Source organism: Piliocolobus tephrosceles, chromosome 2, assembly GCF_002776525.5.
Source record: "Piliocolobus tephrosceles isolate RC106 chromosome 2, ASM277652v3, whole genome shotgun sequence".
NCBI classification, from domain to species: Eukaryota; Metazoa; Chordata; class Mammalia; order Primates; family Cercopithecidae; genus Piliocolobus; species Piliocolobus tephrosceles.
The window spans coordinates 191,009,727-191,027,650 of NC_045435.1; the positions used below are offsets into that span (position 1 = coordinate 191,009,727).

General features: G+C 37.4%; 1 protein-coding gene across 1 annotated transcript in view; it reads right to left on the reverse strand.

Annotated features, from left to right (window-relative positions):
• Positions 1-637: 637 nt before the first annotated feature.
• ACAP2 (ArfGAP with coiled-coil, ankyrin repeat and PH domains 2) overlaps positions 638-17,924 on the reverse strand; it is a 169,736-nt gene continuing 152,449 nt past the window's right edge. Inside the window, exons 21-23 of the mRNA XM_026455656.2 lie at positions 15,954-16,064; positions 12,017-12,078; positions 638-5,332 (exon numbers count right to left, since the gene is read on the reverse strand). Coding sequence (XP_026311441.1) covers positions 5,232-5,332; positions 12,017-12,078; positions 15,954-16,064 — 274 coding nt within the window. The 3' untranslated portion in view covers positions 638-5,231. The remainder of the gene's footprint in view (positions 5,333-12,016; positions 12,079-15,953; positions 16,065-17,924) is intronic.

Genomic DNA, 17,924 nt, shown 5'->3' on the forward strand with positions numbered 1-17,924 from the left:
AGACAATGGAATTGTGAATGAGTCTCTTGCTTCTTCTTAACATTTCTCCACAAGCAAAAAGCTTTGTTTTCGCAATAATTGAAAAATTAAACTGTTTTCACTTAAAATATTTACAGACTACTGATGTGGGTTCTCCACAGAACTATTCTGAAAATGAAATAAAGCTGAATAAAACAAGTTATATTGAAAAGTTTATGTGCCTGCTTTCAATTAGCTCTTTTTAAAAGCAAATGCAGGTGATTCACTTCGTTTGGTTTTTTCAACCTTCCATTCCTTCAGTCCCAATCACAGACAAACGTGTGTGTCTGTTTACTAAAAGGATAAAATGTGAATGTACTGCATAGATTAGGAACATTAATGTCCATCATAATGGGAAAAAATTAGAGCAAGCCTCTCCCCCGCTAAAAACAGCTTTTTATCTTTTTGCCAATGAATTGGGGGCCATAACAGCTCTGTGAACAGAGAGAATTGTATACTTAAAAGATCCAAATGGATTTATTGATTGAAGTAATCAGCAAATAGGATGAATGTGGATTTGAAAGGGCTGGGAAGAAACACAGTACCTTAAAAATAACTGCTGGTGACAGATATGTTCACAGTGTATTTCACAAGAAAATGTACGTCAGCATGAAAGAACTAAGCCAGAGGTGAGATTTTTATTGACTTATTGTAATTTTTTGGCATACAAAGTACTTAATCAAGTATATTTACAATTCTTACATAATGTACATTTTGGAATAAAGATAATGTACTTTGCTCCATTTATAATGACAAACTATTGTAAAACTACATTCATGAATTAGATACAAATCCTCTACATACTAATAAAAAGTAAATGGACTGTTGGTTATACATTCTTTAAAATATACCTTTTCACAGGTAGCAAGAAATAGTACATGTAATAAGTCTTTATGACTGGAATGATCCAGAAATATCACAAAGCACGAGTAAACACATATATAAAAGTAGCTCATCATTTCCAAAAGTTAACCTTTAGCCTTTGTGTAAAATAAATGGTGCCAACAACCTTTATAATGTAGCAAGCTTTCCCTGTTTAATATCCAAAAAATGGAGGGTGGGGAGGTTGAAGAAAATCAAGAAATTTAGCAAATAAGATAGTGAAAAGACCAATGCAGAGAAAAGTTTATGTCATCAAACCTCGCTTTGTCTCCACATTATCACATTTTAAGTGGATAAATTTATGTAAACAGAAAAAGATGTCCACAAAACCGTATCTGTAGATGTCATCTGGAAGCATCAATAAATTGATAAGTATATGGTGAATTAAAATTACTTTTATAATGTTTTGCTTTCATTAATGTTTGTTATGACAAAAATGTAAGATTTCCTACAATTTTGTCTTCAAATCCCAATCGAGCCCTTCAAACTTTTATTCCGGTTCTCTGGATTATTTGGAGTTTTTGTTATCAAAGCACAAGGAAAGCTGGCATTCATTATCAGACTTTGCTGCTTTACAATGATTTCAAATCATTTCATGATACAAATAAAGTGCCTCTGACTGGTAGTCAGACCTGGGTAATGGTGCCAACTCTGCCACCAGCTAGCAAATCAAATGACCCTGCTTTGTAAAACAAAAGGAGCACCCTAGGGTCAAAAAAGTAGACAACTTCGGAGCTCTTAGATTAAGATCTCAGAAATCCTACCGTGAGAATCCAGGGAGATAAAGCAATGCCAAAGTACACTGTGAGTAGCAAAACAGTATACAAAGGGATGTTTTTATGTTTTCACCTTGTTTCATTGCACTCATTTTAATTGTGAGGAGCCCTGAATCCAAAAAGGGTAGTGACTACTAGTCCAGTGCTCCTTCCACTGTATCATGCGGTTCTAAAGTCATTCTGGACATACAGTCTATAAAAATACATCATTCTTCCAGCTCATGTCCATGGTCCAAAGTGATATTATACAGAAGTGTTATCTGACAATATAAGGATGATCTGGGAATGTTTGATTATTCAAAATGGTAGTAAATTTAGTCTTACACACAATTTACTGCGACCATACTTAACATGCATAAAATATTTTTAAAATACAAACTTAAATTGGCCAGATTCTGAATGTGTATTTTTTTCTTTTTCAAAATGCACTCATGAAGAACCAAAGTTCACATTCCAAATTAAATCTGTATGTCTGGAAAAGTAACCAATCAAAGTTCATTAAAATCTACAGTGAAAACCAGTATAAATTAGGCAAACACCATAATCTAATATCAGGAAATTTCTGAATTTCTAAGGATTGTATTAAAGGTAACTTTTAAAACCTTAGAAATCTTAAGCACATAAATGTTGTAATGAAACACTGCAAATAACTGCTCAATTACTTTTATTCTAGCTCTAACATGAAATTGCATTTTATTAACTCTTCATAGTGCTATTCTTATTTTGGTATTAATCTAATTTTTAAGTTAGTAAGCTAAAGATAATGAGCTAACAGATTAATAAGGAATAAGAAATTAATAATAGCAGATAAGTTATGGAAAGAAAATAAAAAGGCCAATTACATTGACCAATGAAGCCCAAAAGCATGATTAACATTGTTTAAACTATGATTGCTTATAATGCACTGAATAATTCACAGCATAACATAACTCAGATTTGTTACACACCATAGAAAAGCTATTAGTTGACATGGCTAAATTCACCTAAGAGCCAACCTACCTTGTAACTATTAATTTAATTTAAAGCCTTGCTGTTTACTCCATCATTTCTGCCAAATGCAGTCCACATTGGGTCTCAGCATATTCAAGAAATGAAGTCACAGAAATGTATTTCTGTATTGCCAGCCTCCCTGCAATATTAAAGATTTTGCTTTCTCTGAAGATACTCTGAACCATGATCATCTTTAGGGCACTTCAAATACATTTCTGACCACTAAATTTAAGTAGATACTAATTACTGCCACATTAACAATTCATAACTCAAGCTGCAGGAGGTAAGCGTGTCATAAGGAATTGCCTTTGCAACCACAGAGACTCCAGAGGTGATCTGAAGCACGTACCAATGGCCAGATCCAAAAGGAAAACTGCCTAGATTTCCTCAGACAAAGGTCAGGATCTTTAGGAATGAAGTCCTGGGATTAAAACAGGCAGGGGCACTATCAAGGAAAAGTGAGGTTTCTTTCTTTTTCTTTAACATACTTCTTTTCTTTGAGCTTCTTGGTCAAATAATTTCAAGGTACACGCTAATAAAAACTACAAATCAGATTTTTGCCTTTAGTGAAGGTACCTAAAAAGCCAGATGATCTATGACTTTGAGATCACACAGCAAAGATAAAAATTTAATGTTCCTGTTATTGTTATAATTAAATACAACGCTGTGGGAGTTAGCATTTGCTCAGAAATAATTCACAAATATATTTTTATCCTCATCTAACATATAGTGACTATTACTAAATAAGCATTGCGTGCATGCAAGTTGGCCAAATTATGGAACCTTTTCTGTGATGTGAACTAATTTCAATATAATTCCCGCTTGGCTAGATTCTGATTTGATGTTCAATCAATTTGTAAAACTCTAGTTACTGGGAAATGTTAGAAAATTTATCTATAATTGGATCATAAAATATTTATATATTTAAAAACCTCTTTTATTTAGAAAGTATCAATATCATTTACATATAATTTCTAAAAGAAGAATAAACTTAAGTGTTGACCACAATGGAAAGGAATCAAAAGGCAAATTAGGCTGGGTGCAGTAGCTCATGCCTGTAATCCCAGCACTCTGGGAGGCCAAAGCGGGCTGATCATCTGAGGTCAGGAGTTTGAGACCAACCTGGCCAAAATGGTGAAACCCGTCTTTACTAAAAACACAAAACTTAGCTAGGCATGGTGGTGGGTGCCTGTAGTCCCAGCTACTTGGGAGGCTGAGGCAGGAGAATGGCGTGAACCCGGGAGGAAGAGGCTGCAGTGAGCTGAGATCGCGCCACTGCACTCCAGCCTCAGTGACAGAGCAAGACGCCATCTCAAAAAAAAAAAAAGGCAAATTAATTATTTTATACTTGATAAGACATTTCAAAGATGAAATCAGACTAATTTGTGGCATATAAATGCTAATATGTTTATCCATAATATTTTGGAATTCAGGGGTCTGTGAATCATGTAACCGAACACTAAAGCTATATACATGATATAATTTAAAAGAATGTACACTGTGTACAAGTACACAAAATAGATGTAGAAAAAAATAAACAGCAATTTATTGCTATATATTTTAGTATTAACTAAGAATAAGTGGAGTTCTTTTTCTCCTTTGTAAAGAGATTCTTTCACTAGGAGCAACAGCAAAACTATATCTTTAAAAGGACAAATTTCAAATATAAAAATGGCCTATATTATTTTATAAACTGATTTTTCCTTTAAAAGTTAAGTTTTGATGAAAGCATAATTTTGCAACATTCAAGTAACCTGTTAGACACAGTTTTATTACATCGCTACATCTGTCAAGGCTTCAGGAAATCAACCCAACAAGGAAGAACTACACATTTTGAACTGGGTTTTTTTTTTTGTGTTAAAAAAAAAAAAAGAAAAGAGCGTCTTTTTGCTGCATAAAATGAATCTAAAGGACTGAATTATGGTCTACCTGTACAGCCATTATACATACGTACATTAAAGTACTGGACAATAACCTGTCATCTAAGAAGTATAACTGCATTTATGAACACATGGGGAAAACACATTCTCTGGTTCTAATAAATCATATACTGAGTGTATGAAAGCTAGGTTACCAAAACACATAAACACACACACCTACTTCTGAACCACCAAAAATCATCAGGAAAGCTAAAGAAAAAACATATTCTTGAGGCAGGCAGGACAGCTGGCTCCCACTTGATGAAGACATGCTTGACTGAATGATCCTGGGCAAGATGCACAGTGGAAAAACATTCAATGCTACCACCCATTGGCAAAAGAATCATTTCCGTCTAACCTCCTAGCATCTTGTAACCTAGAGACGGCCTAAATCTAGACTGAACTTTTATCTACAGAAATAGCCCTTAAAATAGGCTTTTTTAATAAAAGAGGTCCTAAATTAGGTTCCTCTCCAACTACTAGATAACTATGTTTTAATTTGTAAATATATGAATGGGTACCTTTTTTCCAAGCCATTCAATATCTACCAAAATTTAGTAGAATTAAAGCAATAAAAAATTGTGAATTTTTAGCTATATACATTAGGGGGTCACCAGATTTCATATTTTCCCATTTTTAAAAAAATTCAGAATTTCTGTGAATCTTGCTGGAAACGATTTAGTTTCTCTGGATTATTGGATGCCATTTGGGAAAAATCACGAAATATGTCCTGGTAAGTTTCATCACCTGCATGAAATAAAATAAAGACACTTTAAACATTTACACAAGTATTAATAAAACAACATTCATATTTATTACTAGTACTATTTTATAATTCATTACATTAAAATTTTGTTTAGATGAGCATTTTTGGAAGGGGCAACTAAAAATAAATGCTGAAAAATTATGTAATGAAAGAAAAAAAAACTATACCTGAAAAAAGCACCTCAGATGCAGCCACAGAAGAAAGCTCAGAGTTAGAAAAGAGTAAAGATGCAAGTGTTTTAAAGCAATGTAAAGAAATATGTTTATTAACACATGAGGGGGAAAGAAAGTCATCCTAATGAGGTATAGTAAATGAGACCTTCTTTAAATAAATATTTCCCATGATAAAGGCCAAAAGAAATGACTAAAACCTAAATACTAATGTTTTGGATGGATGCAAGTTATTAACAAAACAAACTGATAATCAGGACAAACTGATAATCAGATAGGGAAAAATAATACTGTCTTTTAATTAAAAGGAATTTAAAAGAGCATGTAAAAAAGTAACTTTTTAGTCAAACTTTAATGCGTAACTAAAACTAATGCACCTACATCCACTGCTTACTAAACTCATAAAATCTGGTCAGGTACAGTGCCTCACGCTTATAACCCCAACACTTTGGGAGGCTAAGGGGTGGTGGGGGGGAGAATTGGTTGAGGCCAGGAGTTCAAGACCAGTCTGGGCAACATAGTGAGACTACGTCTCTACAAAAATTAACAACAAAATCCTAGAAAATGGCTTTAAGGTAGGGCGTGGTGGCTCATGCCTGTAATCCCAGCACTTTGGGAGGCCGAAGCGGGCGGATCACCTGAGGTCAGGAGTTTGAGACCAGTCCGGCCAACAGGATGAAACCCTGTCTCCACTAAAAATACAAAAATTAGCCAGGCGTGATGGTGAGTGCCTGTAATCCTAGCTACTTGGGAGGCTGAGGCAGAAGAATTGCTTGAACCCAGGAGGTGGAGGTTGCAGTGAGCCAAGATTGCGCCACTGCACTCCATCCTGGGCGACAGCGCAAGACTCTGTCTCAAAAAGAAAAAAAAAAGGCTTTAAAATCATAGTTTTGCATATTTAAAAGTTGGGTTTGTTTTTGTTTTGCTGCAGGTCATATGAGCAAGAATGCTATGACAAAATGCAAGTAAATACCAAGGACATCTGTTAAATTAGAAAAATAATGTGTATATGTATAAATATACACATTTATAGATTATAGATACTGATATTATAGCTGACTGAATACTATTTTTCTTGTCATGAGAAACTAAATATACACACACATACAGATCAATCCCTCAGACAAAGGAATCTTATTTTCAAGACAAATCATTAATGCTTCCTGCTAACATTAGCCTTATACAAATGCTTGGCATAATTCTGTTCTCAAGATTTCAACCATAAAATACTGTTTTTGAATATTATTGTTGTAACATGTTTTATAATTATCTCCTATAAGATACCTCGCATTCTCAAGCCTGTAATCCCAGCACTTTGGGAGGCCGAGACGGGCGGATCACAAGGTCAGGCGATCGAGACCACCCTGGCTAACACGGTGAAACCCCGTCTCTACTAAAAAATACAAAAAACTAGCCAGGCGAGGTGGCGGGCGCCTGTAGTCCCAGCTACTTGGGAGGCTGAGGCAGGAGAATGGCGTAAACCCAGAAGGCGGAGCTTGCAGTGAGCTGAGATCTGGCCACTGCACTCCAGCCTGGGCGACAGAGCGAGACTCCGTCTCAAAAAAAAAAAAAGATACCTTGCATCCATCTTATAACACACTCATTGCTACAGTTGTTGTTAATAGTGCAGTAAGATTTGTCAGTTTTTAAAAGGTGAGATTTTTGAGGCAAGAGATGTCATACCAAAAGCTAGAGAATTAAAAAAAGGTGAGGATAGGAATAAAAAGGTCTAACAGCATAAGCCAAGATTTTGAATTAAAAAATTTTAATACTTTTGGCTGGGTGTGGTGGCTCACGCCTGTAATCCCAGCACTTTGGGAAGCTGAGGTGGGCGGACCACGAGGTCAGGAGATGGAGACCATCCTGGCTAACATGGTGAAACCCCGTCTCTACTGAAAATACAAAAAATCAGCCAGGTGTGGTGGCGGGCGCCTGTAGTCCCAGCTACTTGGGAGGCTGAGGCAGGAGAACGGCGTGAACCCAGGAGGTGGAGCTTGCAGTGAGCCGAGTTCACGCCACTGCACTCCAGCCTGGGTGACAGAGCAAGACTCCGCTTCAAAAAAAAATGTTTTTTTAATACTTTTTAGTCACTTTTTATATTTAGTCTAGGTAAAAAGCAACTTATTAACATCTCTATATAGTTTTCATTTAGCCCTGGAAATTTATTCCTGACTTGAATCAATCGATTAAACCTAATCAGTCTACTTTAAAAAGAAAAAAACAGTAAGAAGAGATTATTAACAGGTAACTGAACATCTAACTCATATTGACATGACTAAAATAAAAGGTTGATACGCTGGAACAACTGGTAAGACAATCCAATTATACCCATGATTTCATAAAAGTTTACTTCCACATCAAAAGACAAACATTGCTATTCTCATTTTTAACCATTCTAAAAGATATAAAATAAATAGAGAAGAGAGCAACAAATAGCAACAAACCATATAAAATATTTTTTCTAATTTTTAGATATTGAATTAAAATATTTAAAATATTTATTGTAAACATTATAAATATTTTTAAAAGACTATTTAAACTGGATAGTCTGGAATTTTCCTTTCCAAGAAAGTGTAAAGTGCAGATTATAATACAAAAATACCACAAAGATTTTACCATCCAACACTAGAAGTAACTTAAAAGGCACACATTATACATTCAAGAAGAAACAGGAACAAGGGTCTAGCAGACGTGAGTACCAAACAGTCTACAGGTAGCATCAGATGAGCACTGTGAAGTGTTACAACAGTACAATGGCAATATATGGCTTCTACTATTAGCAATGCATATTTTGTATAACAAGCTATGGAATTTTTTAAATGGTTTCTCTGTTTTTGTTTTTAAATCATCTAGTACCTATTACAGAAGTATATCTTAGTAGAACCATTGTACCATGCAAAACAAATTATAAGACTCTATTAAATGCTTCCTTGAATGAAAGTGTTGGTGCTATAATAATCATTGGTTTCACTGACTGAATACATTTAAAAAGCGTTAATACAAAAGGAAGTTGCCACCTTCACATATACACACAAAACTTTTTGTTAACATTTAGCTTCTAACAAAACATTAATTAATGCACTGTTAAAGTACTACCTTTCTTAGATCTCAAAATGTGTTGCCAAAAGCAAACGTTACAAGAACAACAGTGACCAAGATATTTAATACAGTTAACACAAATTGAACTTCAATGTGATTTTTTAATATTTAAATATAATTTTGATTACTTAGAATTTTTCCCAAGGCAAATATAATTTGTCTACATAACAACAATCCAGCATACGCTGCTATGGAATGTTCCCAGAAATACATTTAACAGTTTATTATAAATGGTAAACAACTAATCACTCAACATTTATAATACTAAGCATATTCTTTAAACTTAACCCCATTCTATTTCCCTTCAGACACTTAACTATTCTATGTGCCTGGACAGCTCTGAGTTTTTAAAATGCAGACTGCTGTGTTTCCACTGACAGTTTAAATTTATTTTTAATTTTTGGTATTCAGAATATCTACCACAACAGCAGTTATGACGATTCAAGAGTTTGCTGATTTTGCTCTTGAAATGTACTCCCCTCAAAGGGCCGGCAGCATGTGAGACCCACCCCAGGTCATCATATGCATGACCTTACCCCTTCTGGGCTGGTAACAGCTTACTTTCGCAATTGCTTACATCAACGATTCCCAACTTGTGCTTGCTACATACTCACATAACCAGCGGTGGGTCCCTAAAGCAGTGATGATTCTCAACTGGCTGAGAGCCTGCCAACGATCCAGAAGAGTCACAGAGCCAGAGACTGTGGGAACCACCAAACTGGTTTCCAGTAATTGAGAGCAGAGTGTGCTGTTTCCCTTCCCCACCCGCGTCTCCTGAGGGCTACAGGGACTGCCAAAGAGACACACCTTCTTCTGAAAACAAACGTGTGCTCTCACATCACCCCACGCACGAAACAGGGAGTCCCAGGTCCTTAGGGTTGCACAGATGGCAAGTTCACAAGTGGGGTTTCTTAGAAATAAATCAGTGATTGCCAAAGGTTACATCTGAATCTTTTAAAGGATAGAGCTCTTCATTATCAAAAGATTAAAAATACCTGCATTTAAGTTACCCAGAGTTCTGAAGTCTTCATACTATGGCTAAGAAAACCAAAAAAGGATCCCAATAAAACAAGTAACCAAAGCGTTTGATAGAAAAATGTACAGTGATCAGCAGAGGAAAAACAATGAGCCGCTGCCTGAGCCCAACATACCTGCTCTCTAAAGACTCATAAAGGAAAAGAACAGTAACCGGAGAGCAACCGCTCTGCCATCTCACCATGTCCCCTGTCTAAGCATGAAACTATCCTGCTTTAAATATTAGGCCCTCTGAATGAGTTAAAAATCTAAACCTTTTCAAGATAATCCTCAAATAAATTAGAAAAATCTCAATTTTATTCTGATATACTATTTCCAGAATTCTGATCTTTTAACCTCTAAAATGTGAGAATGGTAGGAGAGCTTGTTTTAAAACAAGGCTTTTTTTTTTTTTCAAGTTTTCATTAAAATAAATTGGAAAAATCTTTTTTATACATTTTAAGTTTATGTATATATAAACTCAAAAATGACAGTGAAAGACATCTGAACGCTCCTAAATGATGGCAGCAGAAACCCAAGCAATTTGGGTGCGAAGTGGCAAGAACTTAGAGGCCCTCTCCTTTCACGCTTCCCAACTTCAGAGAAGAGCCGACCACTGACAGCCTGGCTAATCAGCTGGGCGAATGTTCACGCCTCCCAGCTTCAGAGAAGAGTCGACCACTGACCGCCTGGCTAATCAATCAGCTTGGTGAATGTCATCAGCAAACACCTCAAGGAAAGAGCAGCTAACCAAACATTGAAGTTAAAAATTTCAGGGGGAAAATAACTGTTCAACTTAAAATCTTGAGGTTCACTCTTCTCTCACAAATAGCAGGTCATATTCTTTAAACAATTTTTATTTTAAAGTGCTTAAACACAAAGGCCTCAAAAATGGCCTAGTAATACTATCAGTTAAGAATATCTGTTACAAAATTATAACCTATTTAAAATCTAACATTCAAGTTTAAAACAAATGGGTGAAATCCAGAATTAATGCTAGAGCTTCACCCTTAATCAGTACTCTTACATCCTGGAACTTCATGAGCCGCCTAGTATTGTATGATCCATAGGATTAAAGTGGGACACCCTAGATTAGAAATATCTAGCTGAAGTGCCTCTATTCTTAACGTTCTTACTTGTTCCATGTTAAATTAGGCCAAAAATAAGCAGTAGTAAATATGGTCCTCTGAGGAAAGAATGGCCTCACATTAATTATATATTAATCTCGTTAAAATAAATGGCTAAAGTACAGAAATTTCAAAATGTATTTAAGCAGGAAGAAGAGATGATATTACCAGGTCACTTTAAAAATAATGTAACCATATTCATTTTTAAAAAACCAAACCTACTCATTGCAAACTGAACATTCTCAAGTATTTTAGTCATGAATTCCTGAAATTTTTGACTAATGTGCATATAAATTTAAAACAGAGTAATTCACATACTCAAATTCATGAAACAAGAGAACCAATAATTACTCTCTTCTCTGTGAAAAATGTCTAATCAACGTGTTCATCAAAGAGAAGAATCTGATGGGCAATTATTTCTTCCTTGACATCTTGATTCAAAGGTGAAAATTACTCAAAAGGAAACTTGAGGTGATCATGAATTGAAATTTCTCAAGTAGAATAAATCTACTCTGCCATCGGCTGCAGAAAGTATTGTTCTAAATAATTCCACTTATCTAAGGGATAATGTGCAACTGCCTAGAGGCAAAGCTTTAGCTTTAGAGAAAATGAGACCTTTGCCCTCAGTCTTTCAAACTAGCTCCACTCATATCATGGACTTCTCCACCTGGTGAATTTTCATTTTAAATCTTCAACTCATTTTTAGATTGTAGTACAAAACTCATCAGTAAACGTTTTCTTGGTATTTTCCATACTGGCTTTTTCTATGCCAGACACATGGTGATTTTTTTTTTTTTCCCTGAACGTAATTTATAGAAATTCCCTGAATAACAAAAAGAAAACAATTTTGTTATATTCACTTGACAGCTAAAAAGAATTCCAAAAAGAAAACAACTATTTTGCTGCTGTAAGTATATAAAGAATATTTTTACCATTCCATTCACTTCACTGGAATGTATATGGAAGACATCTGTACAGCAAATAAAGAAGTCAGCAGCCAGAGTTAAAGAGAGCAAGTCAATGTGTACTGTCATAGGAAGAGTTACCAATTTTTAAAGGCCCGGGATTAGCCACCCAAGGATTCAGTTAAGTACAGTACAAAGCTAACAACTCACAATTTACAAGTAGGTTATAAAAACTCTATAGTATTACATTAGTTTGCTAAAGAACTATGAATCTTCCAGTTGTAAACTGATAAATTCCTGAATGCATTTCTTATACTGCATTTCAGTATGGTTATTAGTAGAATATTGACCTGGCTGTCCATAAAGTCCTTCTGATTCCCGCATCTCTTCATTCATTCTTGCTAAACGTAACCTAAAAATAAATAAAATAGTGTTTTAGATGACATTATACAATGTCATAAATAAAGTCTATAGACAGGCAATACATGTACTAATGTAATTGTCTTTTATTTGCCATTAAAATAATCTGGCTTTTAGTTTATCAAACCCAAAAATCTGAGGTACAAAGGTAACTATCTTACCTTCATACAATTCTCATGAGAAAGGACAACAAAACTTTTCCGACCACTGCATTTTGGTTCTACTTCAGCAGCATCCCTGCAGTACCTCTAGTGGCTTGCTCCCTCCAGATGCCTGAGAATTCCTGGCTCTTACAGCAACCTGCCAAATTTTAACTGCCAACTGTTGAAATTATTGTCTCTACAGTGCAGAAGTGAGACCCTGTCATAAGTTCACTCTGGTTCGCCCTGAAGTGAGGTCGTTCCAGACACATAAACAGCATGTGTCGCCTCTAAATACTGGGAATATATTTTGATATACAAACATTATAATAAATGACTACGGGTTATCAAGAATTTTCCAACATTACCATATTGCTTATATATTCTTTTTAGGTTATTCATCTTGGCAGCAGATGACACGCAGCACCAGGTTCAGAAGCTAAGTATTTCCTTTAAGCAACATTTTAAAATAGACAAATACTGTGTTTGGTACCCCTCTCCTACTCTGTACCTCTCGTCTGTCCCTCTGGGCCACCGAATCTCCACTGCCTTCTCAGACCTCCATCACCCTCTTCTGAAATGTTCTCTCTGGCAACTGCAGCGTGTGACATGGAATTTTCCTATCTTCAAAGTTCCACAATTCCCTTCATCTCCTCACTTGACCACTCTGTGTATTAACAACAGTTCCACAAATCTTCCTTTGGCATTTGGGTTTTTACAGAGGATGCTTACTTACAAAAATTCTTAAGTGAAACTGAAGCACTCACACCAAGTAAAACAAGAAAATTTAGACGATCTGAGAACAGATTATTTTTAAGGGAAGGGTCCATTGTTATATAGGTATTGCCTTGGAAGCTGCCTGCAGAGCTTCTTTATATCATTCCTATCTTTTCTTGAATAACTTATCTTTCTTCCCCTGTCAATCTGTAATGATTTAAGAGTTCTACATTTTCCTGCAATAGCCTCCATAATAACAGCAACCCCTCCTTGGGGAAAGGATCTGAGAAAGTATGCTTTGCCGTTTTGAGTTTTTATTTGGCTGAAGGGTGACATATGAGAGGTCAAGAATTCTCAGCAGGAGCTCAGGAGTGTGAATGGACCTATTTCTTCTCCAATGATGGGGGATAAGCAATTATGGGCTTCATTTAGCCCAGCATAAAATGAGTAAGTGACAATACAAAATCTGCTTGAGGTTTCCTACATAATAAGGTATAGGTGGCAATTAATTTTCTGAATTCCATGTGTAATAAACTACTTTGATCTGATATGTAAATCAAATTAAGACCTCAAAATTATTTAAAAGATCACATTAAATTTTATTCAAAATTTGATACATTCAAAAGCATGTATTTTAATCTTAAAATTAATCAAGTATTCAGGTAAATAATTATTTTTTTCTCGTTCATCCTCCCAAGTAGCTATGACTACAAGCATGTGCCACCACACCTGGCTGATTTTTAATTTTTTGTAGAGACAGGGTCTCGCTGTGTTGCACAGGCTTTTCTCCAGTTTCTGGGCTTAAGCAGCCCTCCCACCTCAATCTCCGGAGCAGCTTGGATTGGGGCAGCAGCACCTGGTTTTATGTGGAAAATTCTTTTTAAAAACAAGTACAAATTCCTACCACTGCCCAAAGGTAATGGAACTGCACAAATTACTAACATCAATGCAACTGTCTTGTCTACAGAACTGTAGAATCCTAATTCTCAAGGTAGTAGAATAATTACCTGTTACTCTAACAATCCCAGCCTCTGCCCTAGTACTATACAAAGAGATAAAGAAATCATTTTAGCCGGGTGCAGTGGCTCACGCCTGTAATCCCGGCACTTTGGGAGGCCGAGGTGGGCGGATCACCTGAGGTCAGGAGTTCAAGACCAGCCTGGCCAACATGGAGAAACCTCATCTACTAAAAATACAAAATTAGCCAGGCATGGTGGCGCATGCCTGTCATCCCAGCTACTCAGGAGGCTGAGGCGGGAGAATCGCTTGAACCCGGAAGGCAGAGGTTGCTAAGCTAAGATCGTGCCGCTGCACTCCAGCCTGGGCGACAAGAGCAACACTCTGTCTCAAAAAAAAAAAAGAAAAAAAGAAACCATTTTAAAGTCACTGGTTTTCTGTTTCTGTATCAGGCAGTATAGCACAAATGGCTACGAACATGGGTTTTAGGGACACAATTCTTGGTTTCCAATCCCAACTCCACCACGTACTAACATCTCAAATGATGTATGGCTTGGCTTCTTTTTCTATAAAATGAAGACAATATTTACAATATCTTCCACATAGAGCTGCTGCGAGAACCAAATAAGATCATGCATTTAAAGTGTTTAATACATTTAACGTGCTTAGAGAAGTACATGGCACAAAGTAAATACCAGCCAACTTCGAAGTTCACACAATGCACAATGCTATGTTAACACTCTGTGGAAGTACAGTTAGTTGGCTGTCCTTCTCTGTGGGTTCAACCAATCACCAATGGAAAATAATCGGGGGAAGAAAGGCAATAAAAAATAACCATAGAACAATTTAAAAATACAAATAATCAGGCCGGGCGCAGTGGCTCAAGCCTGTAATCCCAGCACTTTGGGAGGCCGAGACGGGCAGATCACGAGGTCAGGAGATCGAGACCATCCTGGCTAACATGGCGAAACCCCGTCTCTACTAAAAAATACAAAAAACTAGCTGGGCGAGGTGGCGGGTGCCTGCTGTCCCAGTTACTCGGGAGGCTGAGGCAGGAGAATTGCGTAAACCCGGGAGGCGGAGCTTGCAGTGAGCTGAGATCCGGCCACTGCACTCCAGCTCGGGCGACAGAGCGAGACTCCATCTCAAAAAAAAAAACAAAAAAAACAAACAACAAAAAAAAATGCAAATAATCGGCCAGGTGTGGTGGCTCACACCTATAATCCCAGCACTTTGGGAGGCCGAGGTGGGTGGATCACCTGAGGTCCGGAGTTCAAGACCAGCCTGGCCAGCATGGTGAAACCCGTCTCTACTAAAAATATAAAAAAATTAGCTGGGCGTGGTAGTGGGCGCCTGTAATCCCAGCTACTAAGGAGGCTGAGGCAGGAGAATTGCTTGAAGCCAGGAGATGGGAGGTTGCAGTGAGCCAACATGGTCCCACTGCAGTCCAGCCCGGGTGACAGAGTTAGACTCCGTCTCAAAAATAAAAATAAAAAATAATCACTAGGCACAGTGGCTCACCCCTGTAATTCCAGCACTTTGGGAGGCCGAGGTGGGCAGATCACTTGAGGCCAGGAGTTCAAGACCAGCCTGGCCAACATGGTGAAACCCTGTCTCTACTAAAAATACAAAAATTAGCAGGTTGTGGTGGATCATGCCTGTAATCCCAGCTACTAGGGAGGCTGAGGCAGGAGAATCTCTTAAACCTGGGAGGTGGAGGTTGCAGCGAGCCAGTGCAATCCAGTCTAGGCAACAGAGCGAGAGCCGGTCTCAAAAAAAATAAATAAATAAATAAGTAAATACAAATACAAAACCCTAGAGTATAAAAACTACATAGCATTTCCATTGTATGAGGTGTAATAAGTAGAGATGATTTAAAGTATATGGGGAGAGGTACGTAAGTTACGTGTAAATACACACCATTTTATATAAGGGACATGAGCATATGTGGATGTTGGTATCCACAGGGTCTTGGAACCAATTCACTGTGGATAACCGAGGGACAACTGCAATTCACTGTATGGAAATAGTCAGGTAAAAAGGAAGTACTTACAAGGTTACTATATCAGCATTGGCTGCTTCCACAGCTATACTCAAAGGGTCTTTCCCTTCTTCATCAGTGGCATGTTGATTGGCACCTCGTTTTAGGAATAAACATACCTGCCTGTTCAAGAAAACAGCATTTTTGAGATATTGTCAGTAAGAAAAAAAAATAAGTATTCACCTTAAAAAAGTACTACTTAACTTAAAGAAATGATATTTTCATTAGGAAATTCTTCTTTCATTCTACAACTATTAATTGAACACTAACTCTACTAATAAAAGCTTATCAAGATCAACATTTTACAAGTCTCAAGGTATTTTTGCATACATTATCTTATTTAATCTGGTGCTATAAAGACAGCATGGTGGATACATAAGGTGTGGTCCCTACCCTCAAAGAGTATCATAAAAAGGCTGGGCGCGGTGGCTCACGCCTGTAATCCCAGCACTTTGGGAGGCCCGAGGTGGGCGGATCACGAGCTCAGGAGATTGAGGCTATCCTGGCTAACACTGTGAAACCCCGTCTCTACTAAAAATACAAAAAAAAAAATTAGCCTGGTGTGGTGGCGGGTGCCTGTAGTTCCAGCTATGCAGGAGGCTGAGGCAGGAGAATGGCGTGAACCTGGGAAGCTGAGCTTGCAGTGAACCGAGATCACGCCACTGCACTCCAGCCTGGGCGAGAGCGAGACACTGTCTCCCAAAAAAAAAAAAGAATATCATAAAAAGATGCGCACAGGTATCTATAAACCTAAATGAAAAAAGATCACTCAAGGTCATTATTTGAAAATGAAGAAAGCCAAGGCAATGTAAACTTCACAATAATGATAATACAACAGCAAAGAATGGGAAGTAATGTTGCTGTACTCGCAAATATTAATTACTTGAATAAACTGATAAAAATTTAAAAATATGAAAGAATGACTAAATGGAGTCTATGAAATAAAATGGAAAGAATTTTGATAGTTTAAGAAGAAAATAATGGCTGGGCAAGGTAAGCACCTGTAATCTCAGCTACTCAGAAGGCAGAGGTATGGGGTATCACTTGAGGTCAGAAGTTCAAGACCAGCCTGAGCAACATAGCAACACCCTGTCTCTAAAAAAAATTTAAAAATTAGCCAGGAGTGGCAGGGAGTGCCCGTAGTCCCAGTCACTTGGGGAGCTGAGCTGAGGCAGGAGACCCTGAGCCCCAGAATTCAAGGCTGTGGTGAGCTGTGAATGTGCCTATGAATAGTCACCACACTCCAACCTAAGCAACACAGTGAGACTCCCATCTCTTAAAAAAAAGAAGTAAATACAAAGGATGAGTTAAGTACTACCTTAAATACCACCTTTTTTAAGTGTAGAAAGTTTTAATGATGAAGTTGTCAGACTGAATCTCCTTGCTCCTTGCTGATAGAAGAAAACAAGCCATGATAAAAATGCCCAGACATGGCCGGGCACGGTGGCTCATGCTTGTAATCCCAGCACTAAGTGAGGCTGAGGCGGGCGGAACACCTGAGGTCAGGAGTTCAAGACCAGCCTGGCCAACATGATGAAACCTCATCTCTACTAAAAATACAAACAATTAGCCCAGGTGTCGTAGCGTACACCTGTAATCCCAGCTACTCAGGGGGCTAAGACAGGAGAACAGCATGAACCCAGGAGGCGGAGGTTATAGTGAGCTGAGATCATGCCGCTGCACTCCAGCCTGGGTGACAGAGCAAGACGTTATCTCAAAATAAACAAATAAATTAATTAATTAACAAAAATAGCCAGGCACAGGGCTCACGCCTATAATACAAGCTACTAGGGGACAATCACTTGAGCCCAGGAGTTCAAGGTTATAGTGAGCTATGATCGCACCACTGCACTCCTGCCTGGGCAACAGGGTGAGAACTTGTCTCTAAATAAATGAAGATGCTATTTTAAAAATATTTTAAAATAAGAGCTTCTTGCTTATCTGCCATGTAATAATCGGATACCCTGAGATGTCTTATTAAGA